We start from the raw sequence: 16,134 nt of genomic DNA, 5'->3' as shown, positions 1-16,134 counted from the left end.
ACAAGCATCGAACGACTTCAATATTGTCGATCACACTCGTTTAGCGTCCAGAACTCAGCGCATGTAAATGCAACCTAAATGTTTCCATGTAATGGTGCAATACGTTAACATTTGGGACCCCACATTAAACTGCCCAGCTCCCCACTTTGTCTAAAACGGGCCCCAGCAAGGTGGTTTTATTTCATGTGTATACAATGTTTTTATGTACATGGGAGACTATATGGACCTCATGCTGTTGGTAGGAGGCTATGTAGGTTTCACACTATATATAGTGAGGTTATGTGGCGGCTCATGCTGTCTATAGGAGGCTCTATGGGCTCATACTGTATATAGGAGGCTGTGTGGGGCTCATACTGTATGATTGAATCTGTGTGGTTGCTTATGCTGCTTATAGGAGGCTATGTGGGCCTCATGCTGTATATAGGAGGTTATGTGGAACTCATGATGTATATGAGAGGCTATGTTGGGCTTATAATGTATATGGTAGGCAATGTGGGGCTCATACTGTATATAGGGCAATGAGTACTGTATATAGGAGGCTATGAGGGGCTCATGCTGTATATGGGAGGCTGAGTGGGGCTCGTACTGTATATATGAGGCTATGTGGTGCTCATACTGCATTTAGGAGACTATGGGGGCTTATACTGTATATGGGAGAGGAGACTATGTGGGGCTCATGCTGTATAAAGGAGGCTGTGTGGGAATCATGCTTTACGTAGGAGGCTATGTGAAGCTCATAATTTATATAGGAGGCTATGAGGGAGCTCATGTTCACTATGGGAGGCTATGTGGTGATCATACTATATGATTGAGGCTGTGTGGATGCTAATGCTGTATATAGGAGGCTATGTGGGGCTCATACTGTATATAGGGCAATGAGTACTGTACATAGGAGGCTATGAGGGGCTCATGCTGTATATGGGAGGCTGAGTGGGGCTCGTACTGTATATATGAGGCTATGTGGTGCTCATACTGCATTTAGGAGGCTATGGGGGCTTATACTGTATATGGGAGAGGAGACTATGTGGGGCTCATGCTGTATATAGGAGGCTGTGTGGGAATCATGCTTTACGTAGGAGGCTATGTGAGGCTCATAATTTATATAGGAGGGTATGAGGGAGCCCATGTTCACTATTGGAGGCTATGTGGTGATCATACTATATGATTGAGGCTGTGTGGATGCTAATGCTGTATATAGGAGGCTATGTGGGGCTTTTGCTGTATATGGAAAGCTAGGTGGGGCTCATGTTATAAATGCAAGGCTATGTGGGGATCATATTGAATATAGAGGCTGAGGGGCTCAGGCTATATACACATGGGTGGCTATGTGGTGCTCATGCTATACATGGGAAACTATGTGAGGATCATACTGTAAATAGGGGACAATACGGGGTTTATGCTGTATATAGGTGGCTATTGGTAGCTCCTACTCTATATAGGGCCTATGAGCTGCTCATGTTGTATATGGGATGCTATGTGGGGCTCATACTGCATATAGGAAACTATGGGGGCTTATACTGTTTCTGGGAGGCTATGTGTGGCTCACGCTGTATATGGAAGGCTATGTGCATAATGCATATAGGAAGATATGGGGGCTGATACTGTATATGGGAGGCTATGTGAAGCATAGGAGTCTAGCATATAGAGGGCTATGTGGGAGCTCATGTTCTCTATGGGAGGCTATGTCAATCAATCAAACAATCAATCTTATTATCGCCAAGTACATATTACATATATACAAGGAATTCTTTGCGGCAAAGAGGCAACAAAATATATAACAACAGATACAACAAGTAACATCTAACAAGACAGATACAGTATATAGTCTACACATGACGATTTAATTGTTGAACAGAGAGTGGATAGAAGCTGTTCATATGGCGGTTGGTGCTGCATTTGGGGACTCTGAAGCGACGTCCTGAAGGGAGTAGTTGGAATGAGGAGTGTCCCGGGTGAGAGGGATCGGATGAAATTTTCAATGCGTGGGATCGAATACTCTTATCATAAAGATCCTGGATTTTAGGCAGGGGGGAACCTATAATTCTCTCTGCTGTTCTGAAAGTCCTTTGTAAGCGGAGTTTGTCATGCGCAGTGGCTCCCCCATACCAGACTATCAGAGAGGAACAAATCACAGATCTGATGACAGCATTAAAGAATAAGATCAGCAGATTCTTAGACAAACCATATCTTTTCAGCTGACGCAGGAAGAACATCCTCTGTTGTGCTTTTCTTATAACAGCATCCACGTTTTTCCCCCATTTAGGCTGAGTTCACACGTGGCGTTTTTTTCGCGTTTCCGCGACGGTTTTAACCGCGCGATTTCGCGAAAAATAAGCATCCCATGCATTCCTATGGGATTCCGCAATGCTGTGCTAATGCTGTGGTTTTTACCGCGGCGGAATCGCTTCGTGGTAAAAACCGCAGCATGCTCATTAATTTGCGGAATTGCGGCGATCCCGCACCCATAGGAATGCATTGTTCTGCTTACTTCCCGCATGTGGCTGTGCACACCATGCGGAAAGTAAGCAGAACAATGGCGGATGGTACCCACAGTCCGGAGGAGAGGAGACTGTCCTCCGGGCTTTGGGTACCATATCCCTGTAAAAAATAGAATTTAAAAATAAAAAATATTGTTATTCTCACCCTCCGGCGTCCCGCACAGCCTTCCCGCTTCTCTCCACGCTCTCGTTCCCAGTAGTCCTTTGCGAAAATGCCCGCGATGGTGTCCGTTCTCGAAGGATCGTGAAGTCTCGCGGTCATTCGCGCGACGTCTTCGCGAATTACCGCGAGACATCGCGATTCCGCGAGAACGGACGTCATCGCGGGCATTTTCGCAAAGGATTACTGGGAACAGCTGCGCGGGACGTCGGAGGGTGAGAATAACACCATTTTTTATTTTTTTTTACATTTTATCTTTTACTACTGATGCTGCATAGGCGGCCTCAGTAGTAAAAAGTTGGTCACACTCATCAAACACTGTGTTTGACTAGTGTGACCAACCTGTCAATCAGTTCTCCCAGCGATGCTACAAATCGCTTGGAAAACGCTAGCATTCTGCAAGCTAAATACGCTTGCAAAATGCTAGTTTTTCCGCGGGAAAATTGCGGGAATTTAAAATGCGATTTTCCCGCGGACTGTAATTCCGGAATTCTCGCGGTAATTTCCGCGAGAGTTCCGGTACGTGTGCACTTAGCCTAAAGATCATGAGAGATGATAACACCAAGGAATTTGGTCTCTGTGACCCTAAGAACCACTTCGTCATGGATGTAGATTGGAAGTATCTCATGTTCATCTTTCCTAAAATCCACAACCATCTCAGCAGTTTTTTTAGTGTTGAGTACAAGATTATTGGCTTTACACCAGTCACATATTCTTTTCACCTCACTCCGATACAAGTCTTCATTTCCCCTGATGAGACCAATCAGTGTCATATCATCGGCAAATTTCAAGATTTTTACTGAGTCTGCTGAAGAGATGCAATCATTCGTATAGAGAGAAAACAGTAACGGGGACAAAACACACCCCTGAGGTGCCCCGATGTTTGTGACCAAGGTGTCCAAAGTGAATGATCCAACTTTTACACTCTGTATCCTGGCTGTCAGGAAATCCACAAGCATAAGTTGAGAGGGACTCCAAGAGCTACCATTTTCTTATGAAGTAAATTCGGATCAATTTACTTATGTAGGACTCATACTGTATGATTGAGGCAGTGTGGTTACTTATGCTGTATATAGGAGGCTATGTAGGCCTCATGCTGTATATGGAAGGCTGTGTGGGGCTCATACTGTATATAGGGGACAATGTTGGGTTCATACTGTATATAGGATGCTATGGGGGGACTCATGCTATACATGGGAGGCTATATGGGGCTTATATTGTATATAGGTGCTATGAGGGGAAAATGTTGTATATGGGGTCTATCAGGATTCATACTGTATATAGGAAGCTATGTGAGGGTCCATACTGTATATAGGCTGCTATATCGGGATCATACTGTGTATAGGAGGCTATGTGGGGTTTATGCTGTATATGAGAGGCAATTTGGGGGCTCATGATGTATATGGGAGGCTATGTAGATATCACATTAACTATGGCAGGCTATGTGGGGCTCATTCTTTATATAAGGAGGCAATGTAGGTCTCATACTGTATATAGGAGGCTATAAGGATGCTGATACTGTATATAGGAGGCTATGTGGTGCTCATACTGTATATAGGGGGATATGTGAGGGCTCATATTGTATATACAGGGGCTATGTGTGAGTTCTAAAGTTATATAGAGGACTGTGGGTGGGCTCACATAATATATGTGGGGGCTGTGTGCGGGCTCATACTTTGAATAAAGGGGGATGTCTGCATACTTAAGTCTGCTCAACATTAAGTGACACAATTAATAATAATAATATAAAATAATTATACTTAAAGGGGGTATCCAGAACTTTTCAAAACAACAAAAAATGTATCTAACCAGTAACAGTTAGGTAATAGCAACTTACCTTCCTGTTGTGACGGCGCAGTTCTCCCCTCAGTCCACAGAGCAGTCACAGATCGCTGCTGCAGGGGACTCAGTTCCCTCTGCTGTCCCGATGGGCTGGGACTTCTGAGGTCAGTTTGATTGACAGTCAGGTCCCCCAGTTAGGCAGCTGGAAGCCGGTTGCCAATCAGAACGACCTCGGAAGTCCCGTCCTGTCTACAAAGCCGACCGGAAAAGAAGCCTCCGCTCTGTAGATGTGATGTCAGCAGAGGCTTCTGAATCTCTGGCAGGAGCGTCTGTGACTGTTCTGTGTAGGGGAAGAACGGAGCCATGCACAACAGGCAGGTAAGCTGCAATTACCTGCCTGACCGTGCTTAGATACATTTTTTGTTGTTTGAAAAGTCCTGATATACCCTTTAATATAGCAATATTAATATTGAGCAGAATTCAGTTCAGCCTATTGGATCAACGCTCTATAACAGTCATGGTCTGTCATGTGGCCCCTTGGGAAAATTAATTGCCCACCCCTTTTCTAGATGGTTTGTTGTCAGAAACAACAGTGACACATATGTCTGCAGAGGAGCTGTATACATTAAACGGACAAAGATTTTTAATCAAAACTATTTGCCAGGTTCTTTTTCTTCTTTATTGAAAAAAAATTGAATCAGTGATGTAGACCTGATAATAAAGCTCAATATCTCACAGGTATAAAAGTTTCCAAACTTTGGGCAGATTAGATATATTGCCTGCATAGCTTACCATCCCCCACCATGCAGGGACACCAAAGTACTCGCCACCCCTGGCTGTGCAGTGAGCTCCTTGTCCTCTGCTTGCTGTGTGCAGTGACCTCCCGGTCCCATGCTTGCTGTACATGTTTAATGGCTGCATGCTTAAAGCACCCGCACGTGCACTTCTTGATTCTTAGAGAAACAGTGTGCACATTCCTAATGTGTCCCCTGCCTATTGCTGGGAGACACTTGGTACTTAAGGCACCTCCACCTGTTGGGAGGTGCCTGAGCAACATTCTCCTTCAGTGTGTGACGCTACTGAGTTGCCATGTACTGTACTTTTTCTCCTCTTGCTTGAACCTGTTCCCTGGGTCTGTATGCCCAGGACTGTACCAGTATCTGATCTTGCCTGTCCTTGGGTCTGTGTGCCTAGACCTGTACCCCGAACATGTACCTGTGTTCGTTCTTTTTCTGTATTAGCACTTATCACTGAACCTGTTTGTTTCTAAGTATCTCCGTAAACCTTCTGTGACCTTTCTTTAAACCTCATGTTAGAACTTGCACCTTTCCTAATCCAGTGGAGTCTGAATCAGTTTTAACCTGTTGTCACTGTGTAACATTAGTGATTAGTGTGTACACTTGCTTCTTCATTGTAGGTACCTGTGTGATCTTGGTCCTGTTCTATCCTGTGTGTGTTTATCTTTGTAATTGTTCTGTGCTAACCTAACGCTATCTGTTCCATTTGAACCGTGTCCTGTCTCTCCTGTGGGAACCTGCGCTCCATGATTGTCCACATCTGCGGTTTACTGTCTGTCCAGTCTGAACTGGGTCCTACCTATTCCTATTTTCCAGCCGTACCTGCCAGTGACCCAGTCCTTCCTGAAGCTGTTCCTGTTCGTCCAATCTGAACTTGGTCCTACCTGTGCCTCTGTGTCAGCCATGCCCGCCTGCCTGCCAATGTATAATCCGTGCCAGCCTGCCTGCCTATCAGCTGTGCCAGTCTGCCTGCCTGCCAGTGTATAAGCCATGCCCAACTGCCCGCCTGCACCTGCCGTGACTGCCAGCATTCCTGCCAGCATCTGTCATTACAGCTTCCTATCCCCTTGGGGGTCAGCTGCTACTGCCGGACTCCTCCCTGGAGTGGTACCTGGCAGCTGCCAGCCACACCAGCCTGACCTCACCACTAGAGGCTCCAGTGAACACTAACATAGTCCCTTAGTCATGCCCCTCTGGGGTAAGTCTGGTCCACTATCCACATTCGCGCTTAACCGACCAAGCACGAGTGTGGATCGCGCTCGGTTGGTTTTGCTGTAGATTTTATTTTATGTTGCATTTACTATTTAATAAGAAGTAAAATAATTTCTAATTAAGAAAAAATATTGTTTATATTTTTTTTATTTTTTGGGGTCGGGGGGTTATTGACTGTTATTGAACTTGATTTGCTTTTTTCCCTTTGGTTGATGACTAAAATGTGTAACCCTTAGATTACATCCGTATTACTTTGGTAGTATTCCGAGCCATTTTTGCCTGTGAGGAAGATATTTTCAGCAATTGTAGGGCACTGATAATAAGAGAAAGGGAATTTTCGCCCTTTCAGATTCTGCAGTCGTAAATTTCCTCCAGCTTCAAAAGAATTAGTAAAGCCAATCCGATCACTTGCCGCGCCAACCACAGCAACTTCCATGTTCAATCCTTACTCTGGTTTGGCACTGTCTGCTAGGAGAAACAATCCCCCCTTAGATCACAGTCAGAGGCTTCTCATACAGCCAAATCAGATCTCTTGCTTTGCACTGATGAGGAGCAGCACTCTGAGACACGTGTTTGCAAGTGGAATTTCTGATTTGGCTTCATATCCTACTTCATGTTGCATGGCTCGTTAAAGGGTCAATATTGACTTTTAAGATTGCAACTTCCAAATGCTGAAGAGGAATCGGCATAATCCAGGTTTTGAAAATACTTGTTTTTATTTTATCAAGAGCCAATCCCACTGCTCCCTGTGATTTACAGACGTGACCTAAGACCATTAACCTTGGAGCTGATACACTCGCCCACAGTACAGCTACAATGTGGCCGCTCGGATTTATTGGCCATGCTCCGCAGAATATAAGCTGCATTATCGAGAGAAGCTTTTGACCTCGGTGTCGCCGGGATATTCGGGGATTACGATGTTGCAGGGATACTTGGAAGTTATGGTAATACCAACCACCGGTCTTTGGACATAAAAAAGAAACAATGCAGATGCAGGAACAATAATCAAAAACTTAATTATACAGGCGGAAACTTTTAGGTGTAAAACACAACCGCCAGCCTAATAAAAGAGAAAAATGAGATCATTCCTGTTAAAATTCACAGAAAAGGAGCTGAAAATCCCATTAGTATAGATCATCGGGTCTGCATTTACCACAAACTCTTCCAGCCAGAAATACATCACAACTCTATTAATATTGCTATATAGTGTTTCGTATTAAAAAGGATCTGTAACTTGCCATAAATATGTAATTTTGTTACCTGGTGTAAACGCCGCTCTTCTCCTGAATCCGGCGATGTTTTTCTTATGTTCCTGCGCCTCTCCACTCCTGAGATATGGCCTCTTCTTCCTTGTATATAACTCTAGTCTTGTTGGCCAAGTGGGCGCTGTTCTCAAAAAAGGACGCCTACAGAAAAGAATTGAAGAAGACTGGATTTATATACAAGGAATAGGAGGCCATATCTCAGGAACGGAGAGGCACAGAAACAAAAGAAAAACAACGCCGGATTCAGGAGAAAAGTGGCATTTACACCAAGTAAAAAAAGGACATATTTGTGGCAAAAAAGAGATCACATGTAAAGGGTTTCTCTGCCTTTTTAATCCTTTTTTCTTTGAAAGGTGCTGTCCAATCATAATCAGTAATCTGCAAGAGTAATCCGAAGAAAGTGTTTCATTGCACCCCTAAAGGCAATGTGAAGCATTACATGATTCCCATTGTATTAAATGAACTTATAGTATAATGCATGGAAATGTGGGGTCCTCCACAGAGAGAGAACATGAAGGTCCCTCTTACATGAGATTCATGTAATTGATTTTCCCACTGTCATTTTTTTAGTAACTTTATAGGAAAAAAAAGAATCTCTGGCTTTTAATCTCAGCTCTTTTTAACCTCTGACCCCTAAGGTGCTGGGACCTAGAGATACAGCTGTATGTACGTATGCATCATGGGGGTAAAGAAGAAAACGAACACTGTTTAGATCTCTAGGCAGGGAAAATTCCCTTACACAAAAATGCGACCTGTGGTTCCCTGCTGGAGTTTCTACCTTCAGTCTTGGGTTCACTTTCTGAGTAAAGACTTGCTACAGAAAATTAAATATCTGATGATGAATTTTCGATATGAGGAGAGACCGTACCAGGGAGAAATGATGAGCATAGTAGCTGCACAGGATGAGTACTGTGATTGATAGGAGTCTGCATAAACCGGCGTAAGCATTGGCTCAGATCAGAATTGCTGCCCCCCACCGTCATGACCCCCCTGTGCAGCCGAACCTGTGAGCAGCCATAACTGTGGTCCCCACCAGTATAGAATTAACTACGGACATCTGCACAATGACAATCATCAGTGTTAGGCGCCATGATTGTATCCACAATGGAATGTGATGTACAGTCATATGTAAAAGTTTGGGCACCCCTATTAATGTTAACCTTTTTTCTTTATAACAATTTTGGTTTTTGCAACAGCTATTTCAGTTTCATATATCTAATAACTGATGGACTCAGTTATATTTCTGGATTCAAATGAGGTTTATTGTACTAACAGAAAATGTGCAATCTGCATTTAAACAAAATTTGACTGGTGCAAAAGTATGGGCACCCTTATCATTTTCTTGATTTGAACACTCCTAACTACTTTTTACTGACTTCCTGAAGCACTAAATTGGTTTTGTATCCTCATTAAGCTTTGAACTTCATAGCCAGGTGTATCAAATCATGAGAAAAGGTATTTAAAGTGGCCACTTGCAAGTAGTTCTCCTATTTGATTCTCCTATGAAGAGTGGCATCATGGGCTCCTCAAACAACTCTCAAATGATCTGAAAACAAAGATTATTCAACATAGCTTTTCAGGGGAAGGATCCAAAAAGTTGTCTCAGAGATTTAACCTGTCAGTTTCCACTGTGAGGAACATAGTTAGGAAATGGAAGAACACAGGTACAGTTCTTGTTAAGCCCAGAAGTGGCAGGCCAAGAAAAATATCAGAAAGGCAGAGAAGAAGAATGGTGAGAACAGTCAAGGACAATCCACAGACCACCTCCAAAGACCGGCAGCATCATCTTGCTGCAGATGGTGTCACTGTGCATCGGTCAACAATACAGCGCACTTTGCACAAGGAGAAGCTGTATGGGAGAGTGATGCGAAAGAAGCCGCTTCTGCAAGCACGCCACAAACAGAGTCGCCTGAGGTATGCAAAAGCACATTTGGACAAGTCAGTTACATTTTGGAAGAAGGTCCTGTGGACTGATGAAACAAAGATTGAGTTGTTTGGTCATACAAAAAGGCGTTATGCATGCGCTGTATTGTTGACCGATGCACAGTGACACCATCTGCAGCAAGATGATGCTGCAGGTCTTTGGAGGTGGTCTGTGGATTGTCCTTGACTGTTCTCACCATTCTTCTTCTCTGCCTTTCTGATATTTTTCTTGGCCTGCCACTTCTGGGCTTAACAAGAACTGTACCTGTGTTCTTCCATTTCCTTACTATGTTCCTCACAGTGGAAACTGACAGGTTAAATCACTGAGACAACTTTTTGTATCCTTCCCCTGAAAAGCTATGTTGAATAATCTTTGTTTTCAGATCATTTGAGAGTTGTTTTGAGGAGCCCATGATGCCACTCTTTATAGGAGAATCAAATAGGAGAACTACTTGCAAGTGGCCACTTTAAATACCTTTTCTCATGATTTGATACACCTGGCTATGAAGTTCAAAGCTCAATGAGGTTACAAAACCAATTTAGTGCTTCAGGAAGTCAGTAAAAAGTAGTTAGGAGTGTTCAAATCAAGAAAATGATAAGGGTGCCCATACTTTTGCACCGGTCAAATTTTGTTTAAATGCAGATTGCACATTTTCTGTTAGTACAATAAACCTCATTTGAATCCAGAAATATAACTGAGTCCATCAGTTATTAGATATATGAAACTGAAATAACTGTTGCAAAAACCAAAATTGTTATAAAGAAAAAAGGTTAACATTAATAGGGGTGCCCAAACTTTTACATATGACTGTATATAGCAGCGTGGCGAGGCGCTGATCCGTGCTCAGGAATAAATGCTGATGTTTGATTCCCCCCCACCGCTGGCCGGTTTTGCTGTCCAGGCACATAGTATTAATCACTTAGAGGATGGAAAGGTCATGGGTTATGTTGGTCAGCACTCACCTACCTGTGAATGATTACTGCAATCTCTTGGATTGCAGCGAGTCCAGCAGAGCATTGAATGACATGTAAATGCCAAAGTCCAGAAATGGTAAAAATGGAGGAAAAAAAAAAAAGAAATTGCAGCCTTCATGAAATTTCTGCTTCACCTTTCACCGAATCTGCAGCAAGCAGAGGTCTAATTGTGCAGCCAGCGGTGAATATTCACGACTATTATAATAATGAGATGATAATAATCGGAGATACCGGTGTCTAGATGCAATGATTAAAAATGATAAATCCAGAGGGCAGAATGCCCTCTGAAAAAAAAAAGGTAAATCCGACAGTTTTATGTACACAGCTCAAAGGCAAACCAAACTGTGTCCATGTGATTGATCCAAAGCCGAAGCATGAAAAGTTCTATCTGGAGTCAACGTGAAATAGCACAAACTGATAGATCAGTGATAACGGGGATGTGTCAGTGCTGACCATAGCCGCCAAGCTGAGCAACAGTGTCATCAACAGTGGCATCAAGGCTGCTAACACGCATGGATGGAGGTTATAAAACATGTTGGGATGGCGGTAATACAGGATATGGGATGGAAGTAATACAATATATGGGATGGCGGTAATACAGGATATGGGATGGCGGTAATGCAAGATATGTAATGGAGGTAATACAAGATATATGATGGTGGTAATACAGGATATGAGATGGCGGTAATGCAAGATATGGGATGGCGGTAATACAAGATATGTGATGGAGGTAATACAAGATACGGGATGGCGGTAATACAAGATATGTGATGGAGGTAATACATTATATGGGATGGCGGTAATACAAGATATGTGATGGAGGTAATACAAGATACGGGATGGCGGTAATACAGGATATGGGATGGAGGTAATACAGGATATGTGATGGAGGTAATACAATATATGGGACGGCGGTAATTCAGGATATGGGATGGAGGTAATACAAGATATGTGATGGCGGTAATACAGGATATGGGATGGAGGTAATACAAGATATGTGATGGAGGTAATACAAGATACGGGATGGCGGTAATACAATATATGGGATGGCGGTAATACAGGATATGGGATGGCGGTAATGCAAGATATGTAATGGAGGTAATACAAGATATATGATGGTGGTAATACAGGATATGAGATGGCGGTAATGCAAGATATGGGATGGCGGTAATACAAGATATGTGATGGAGGTAGTGCAAGATATGGGATGGCGGTAATACAAGATATGTGATGGAGGTAATACAAGATACGGGATGGCGGTAATACAAGATATGTAATGGAGGTAATACATTATATGGGATGGCGGTAATACAAGATATGTGATGGAGGTAATACAAGATACGGGATGGCGGTAATACAGGATATGGGATGGAGGTAATACAGGATATGTGATGGAGGTAATACAATATATGGGACGGCGGTAATTCAGGATATGGGATGGAGGTAATACAAGATATGTGATGGCGGTAATACAGGATATGGGATGGAGGTAATACAAGATATGTGATGGCAGTAATACAGGATATGGGATGGAGGTAATACAAGATATGTGATGGAGGTAATACAATATATGGGACGGCGGTAATTCAGGATATGGGATGGAGGTAATACAAGATATGTGATGGCGGTAATACAGGATATGGGGCGGCGGTAATACAAGATATGTGATGGCAGTAATACAGGATATGTGACGGCGGTAATACAAGATATATGATGGCAGTAATACAAGATATGGGATGGCGGTAATACAAGATATGGGATTTGATATTTGATGGTTGTGATTATAGATATTAAAGTTTTCTGAAATTTTAATTCTCTATACTCCAGCTTTGACAAATTTTTCCACAAAATTTGATCCTCAGTGAATCAATACGCCATGAGTTGAAATAGTGCAAAGTTTCCAATTGCCTTGAAAAGATGTTTAACACTCTGAGGTCTCCTAGGAATGTATCAAACCCCTTTCAAGCTCTTTACTTGAAACATCCCTTAAATCCCCTTACAACGGCTGCTGCCTTGTCTGCCTCAGCTTTTATACAGGCTATGATAGTGTCAGAAAATCACCTTGTCTGATTTGGAAAGTTTTATTTTGCAAATTATGGTGGAAAATAAGTATTTGGTCACCTAAAAATATGTACGATTTCTGGCTCTCACAGACCTGTAAATTCTTTAAGAGGCTCCTCTGTCCTCCACACATTACCTGTAGTAATGGCACCAGTTTGAACTTGTTATCAGTATAAAAGACACCTGTCCAAAACCTCAAACAGTCACACTCCAATCTCCACTACGGAGAAGACCAAAGAGCTGTCGAAGGACACCAGAAGCAAAATTATAGCCCTGCACCAGGCTGGGAAGACTGAATCTGCAATAGGCAAGCAGCTTGGTGTGATGAAATCAACTGTTGGAGCAATAAAACTTGTCGTGTTTGGAGGAGACAGAATGCTGAGTTGCATCCAAAGAACACCATACCTACTGTGAAGCATGGGGGTGGAAACTGGCAACATCATGCTTTGGGACATTTATCTACAAAGGGACCAGGATGTCTGATCCGTGTACATGAGAGAATGAATGGGGCCATGTATCGTAAAATTTTGATTGCAAACCTCCTTCCATCAGCAAGGGCATTGAAGATGAAGCATGGATGGGTCTTTCAGCATGATAATGATCCCTAGCACACCGCCAGAGCAACGAAGGAGTGGCTTCGTAAGAAGCATATAAAGGTCCTGGAGTGGCCTAGCCAGTCTCCAGATCTCAACCTATAGAAAAGCTTACAAGGGATTTGAAAGTCCGTGTTGCCCAACGACAGGCCCAAAACATCACTGCTCTAGAGGAGATCTGCATGGAGGAATGGGCCAACATACCACCAACAGTGTGTGCCAACCTTGTGAAGACTTACAGAAAACATTTGACCTGTGTCACTGCCAACTAAGGATATATAACAAAATATTGAGATGAACTTTTGTTAATGACCAAATACTTATTTTCCACCATAATTTGCAAAATAAAACTTTCCAAATCAGACAAGGTGATTTTCTGGATTTGTTTTCTCATTGTGACTCTCATAGTTGTGGTCTACCTATGATGTCAATTACAGGCCGCTCTCATCTTTTTAAGTGGGAGAACTTGCACATTTGTTGGCTGACTAAATACTTCTTTCTTCACTGTATGTCATTTGTAAGAAAGTCATGTTTGACTGCATAAAGGCAGGAGAGCAGGAATTTCCCATTATTATATGGGTTGTCTATGGGAGACGTCACAGCACCTCGTCTCTCAACCCACTAGCTGAAAGAAAAATTAAAATTGGAGATTGAGCTTGCAGAGAGAAAACTTTCAGGAAATGTCCATAGTGGTCACCAATTTGTCCCTTTCCCATAACCCACAATTGACTACACACAGACAAAAGAGCAGGAATGTCTCATGTCTGTGTTTGCTCTGAATGGGAAAGATCATAGCAGCTAGTCTTTTCCCAACAGCTCAGAAACAACTGAAAATTAGAGATAGTATCTGCAGAGGGAAAACTTACAGAAAATGTCCACAGTGGCCAAGAGTTTGTACCTTTCACACAATTGACTGCATACTTACTGGAGAGAAGGAATCCCTCATGGCTGCATGTGTTGTGCATGGGCGACATCATAGCAGATATTTTTTCTGTGTTTTTTTCTCTTTTTACTTACTGGGTTAATAATGGGGGTGTCTGATAGACATCTCTCCATTAATAACCCGTGGGCTTGATGTCAGCGAACATTACACAGCTGACATCAACCCCACAATCTCATTACTCCGATTGACATTGCGCCAGGGCAAATGATCACAGACCAGGCTAAGAGACAGATTTGGCACATCTGATGGACTCATCATTTCTGGGGCAGCTGAGGGCTGGTCTTATTAGGCTGGGAAGGGACCAATAGCCACGCCTCTTCCCAGAATATTAATATCAGGCCCCCCCCTATTTTTATAACTAGCTAAGATAAAGCAGACAGCTGGGGGCTGATATTAATATGCTGAGAAGGTCAATGAATATTGGCCCCTTCTCAGCATAATAAAATCAGATCACAGCTGTCTGCTTTCCCTTGGCTGGAAAAAAGTAAGGGGACCACATGTTGTTTTTTTCATTTATTTTTTTATTTATTAACAGATGTAGTAAAGTACACACGCAAGGAACTGCTTCACTCCTCCACTTGGTCCTCTGCCTCCTGATTCAAGAATATTTTTAATTTTTTTTATTATATTTTATGTTAAGTAATTTTCCTAGCCACATTTGTTTGCAGGTCAATTGTTCTGTTCCTAGCCACATTTTGCTTCTTTTTTCAGCCCGCTAGCCCTTACTATGAAAATTTTGAAGCACCAAAGATTGGGTCCCCATTGACTTATATGGGGTTCGGGTCCGGGGTCAAATTCTGGTACCCGAACCAAACTTGGGACAAAAGTTCAACTGAACTTCCACAGGTCGGCTCATCCCTAATCAGTAGGCAATATTTTTCACCACCATGCTGGGCCTATTTTTTACAATAAATGATAGTTGTGAACAAACCCTGTAAGACCCCAGAGCAAAGGCAGCATGATTCCAGGATCAGACTACACAGAGTTTGTGTAGTCTGTAACCATGGTGACGCATAGATCTGCACAGAAGCTGTATGCACAAAATAGTAGGAGATTTTCTGAACAAAATTTTTTTTGTTGCTTGATTTTGTTTAGACAAATTGGAATAATGACAGGATGATTGACAAAATGCAAAGCGACGTTTTGGGTTAAGTAATGGATTTAGTTTAGAAACAAAGAGATTTTTATGTGGAGAAGAACATTCAGTGGAAAAATTGAATCTCCTCGGATAATTGGTGCTGACATTTTCATATGAGAGGCGGAGAAAAGAGCAGTAATTAAGCATGTAATCAGCATTTATCCAATTATAGTGCTAAAAATATGAAGCTTGGAGGGAGCAGAGAGAAAGCGCAAACAAGGAGATATTCATGGAGAAAGGAATTGCAATATTTCCATTGGCCTGACTTCGGTAATTCTACCTCTCTCATTTTCTAATTTTATTCTTATCACCTGACAAGAAAAGTGGAAAAGTTAATGAATGAGATATAGGTAAATTGGCAACTGACGTTCCCTACAAAATCAGACAAGATGGACTCCTGCTCACTGAGGAATCAGGTTACAGCTGCCTGTTGAAGGCAATGAGAGAGAGAGAGAAAGGCACTGATATACACGGACCAGTTCTGCTGTCTAGTAAGTGTTTTTTTTCTCATGTCTGAGCAGGATTCACAATTACACTGCACAGTACTGCTATATAATGTGTCCTTCATGCTACGGTACATAGAGAAAAGAGAGGAGGAATCCCTCATGTTTGTATGTGCGGAGCCATCATGGTAATTAGTCTCCATCCACTAGCTCAGAGACAACTGAAAATTTGATGTATTGCCAGCAGAGATGAAATATGTGGGATAAAAGTCATATAATGGCCATAAATAATAATAATAATAATAATGTTTCTGTTGTACACACAAGACAGCTAATTCTGAACA

At 42.5% G+C, this 16,134-nt stretch overlaps 1 protein-coding gene across 1 annotated transcript in view; it reads right to left on the bottom strand.

Annotated features, from left to right (window-relative positions):
* The window catches only part of LOC141074309 (L-gulonolactone oxidase-like), a 326,928-nt gene that overhangs the window by 220,584 nt on the left and 90,210 nt on the right, over positions 1–16,134 (bottom strand). Inside the window, exon 4 of the mRNA XM_073561938.1 lies at positions 7,710–7,811. Within this exon, the coding sequence (XP_073418039.1) occupies positions 7,710–7,811 (102 nt within the window). The remainder of the gene's footprint in view (positions 1–7,709; positions 7,812–16,134) is intronic.

This window comes from Dendrobates tinctorius, unplaced genomic scaffold (genome assembly GCF_039654945.1).
Source record: "Dendrobates tinctorius isolate UK_male_01 unplaced genomic scaffold, ASM3965494v1 ptg000332l, whole genome shotgun sequence".
NCBI classification, from domain to species: Eukaryota; Metazoa; Chordata; class Amphibia; order Anura; family Dendrobatidae; genus Dendrobates; species Dendrobates tinctorius.
This window is presented reverse-complemented; position numbering and strand designations above follow the sequence as displayed.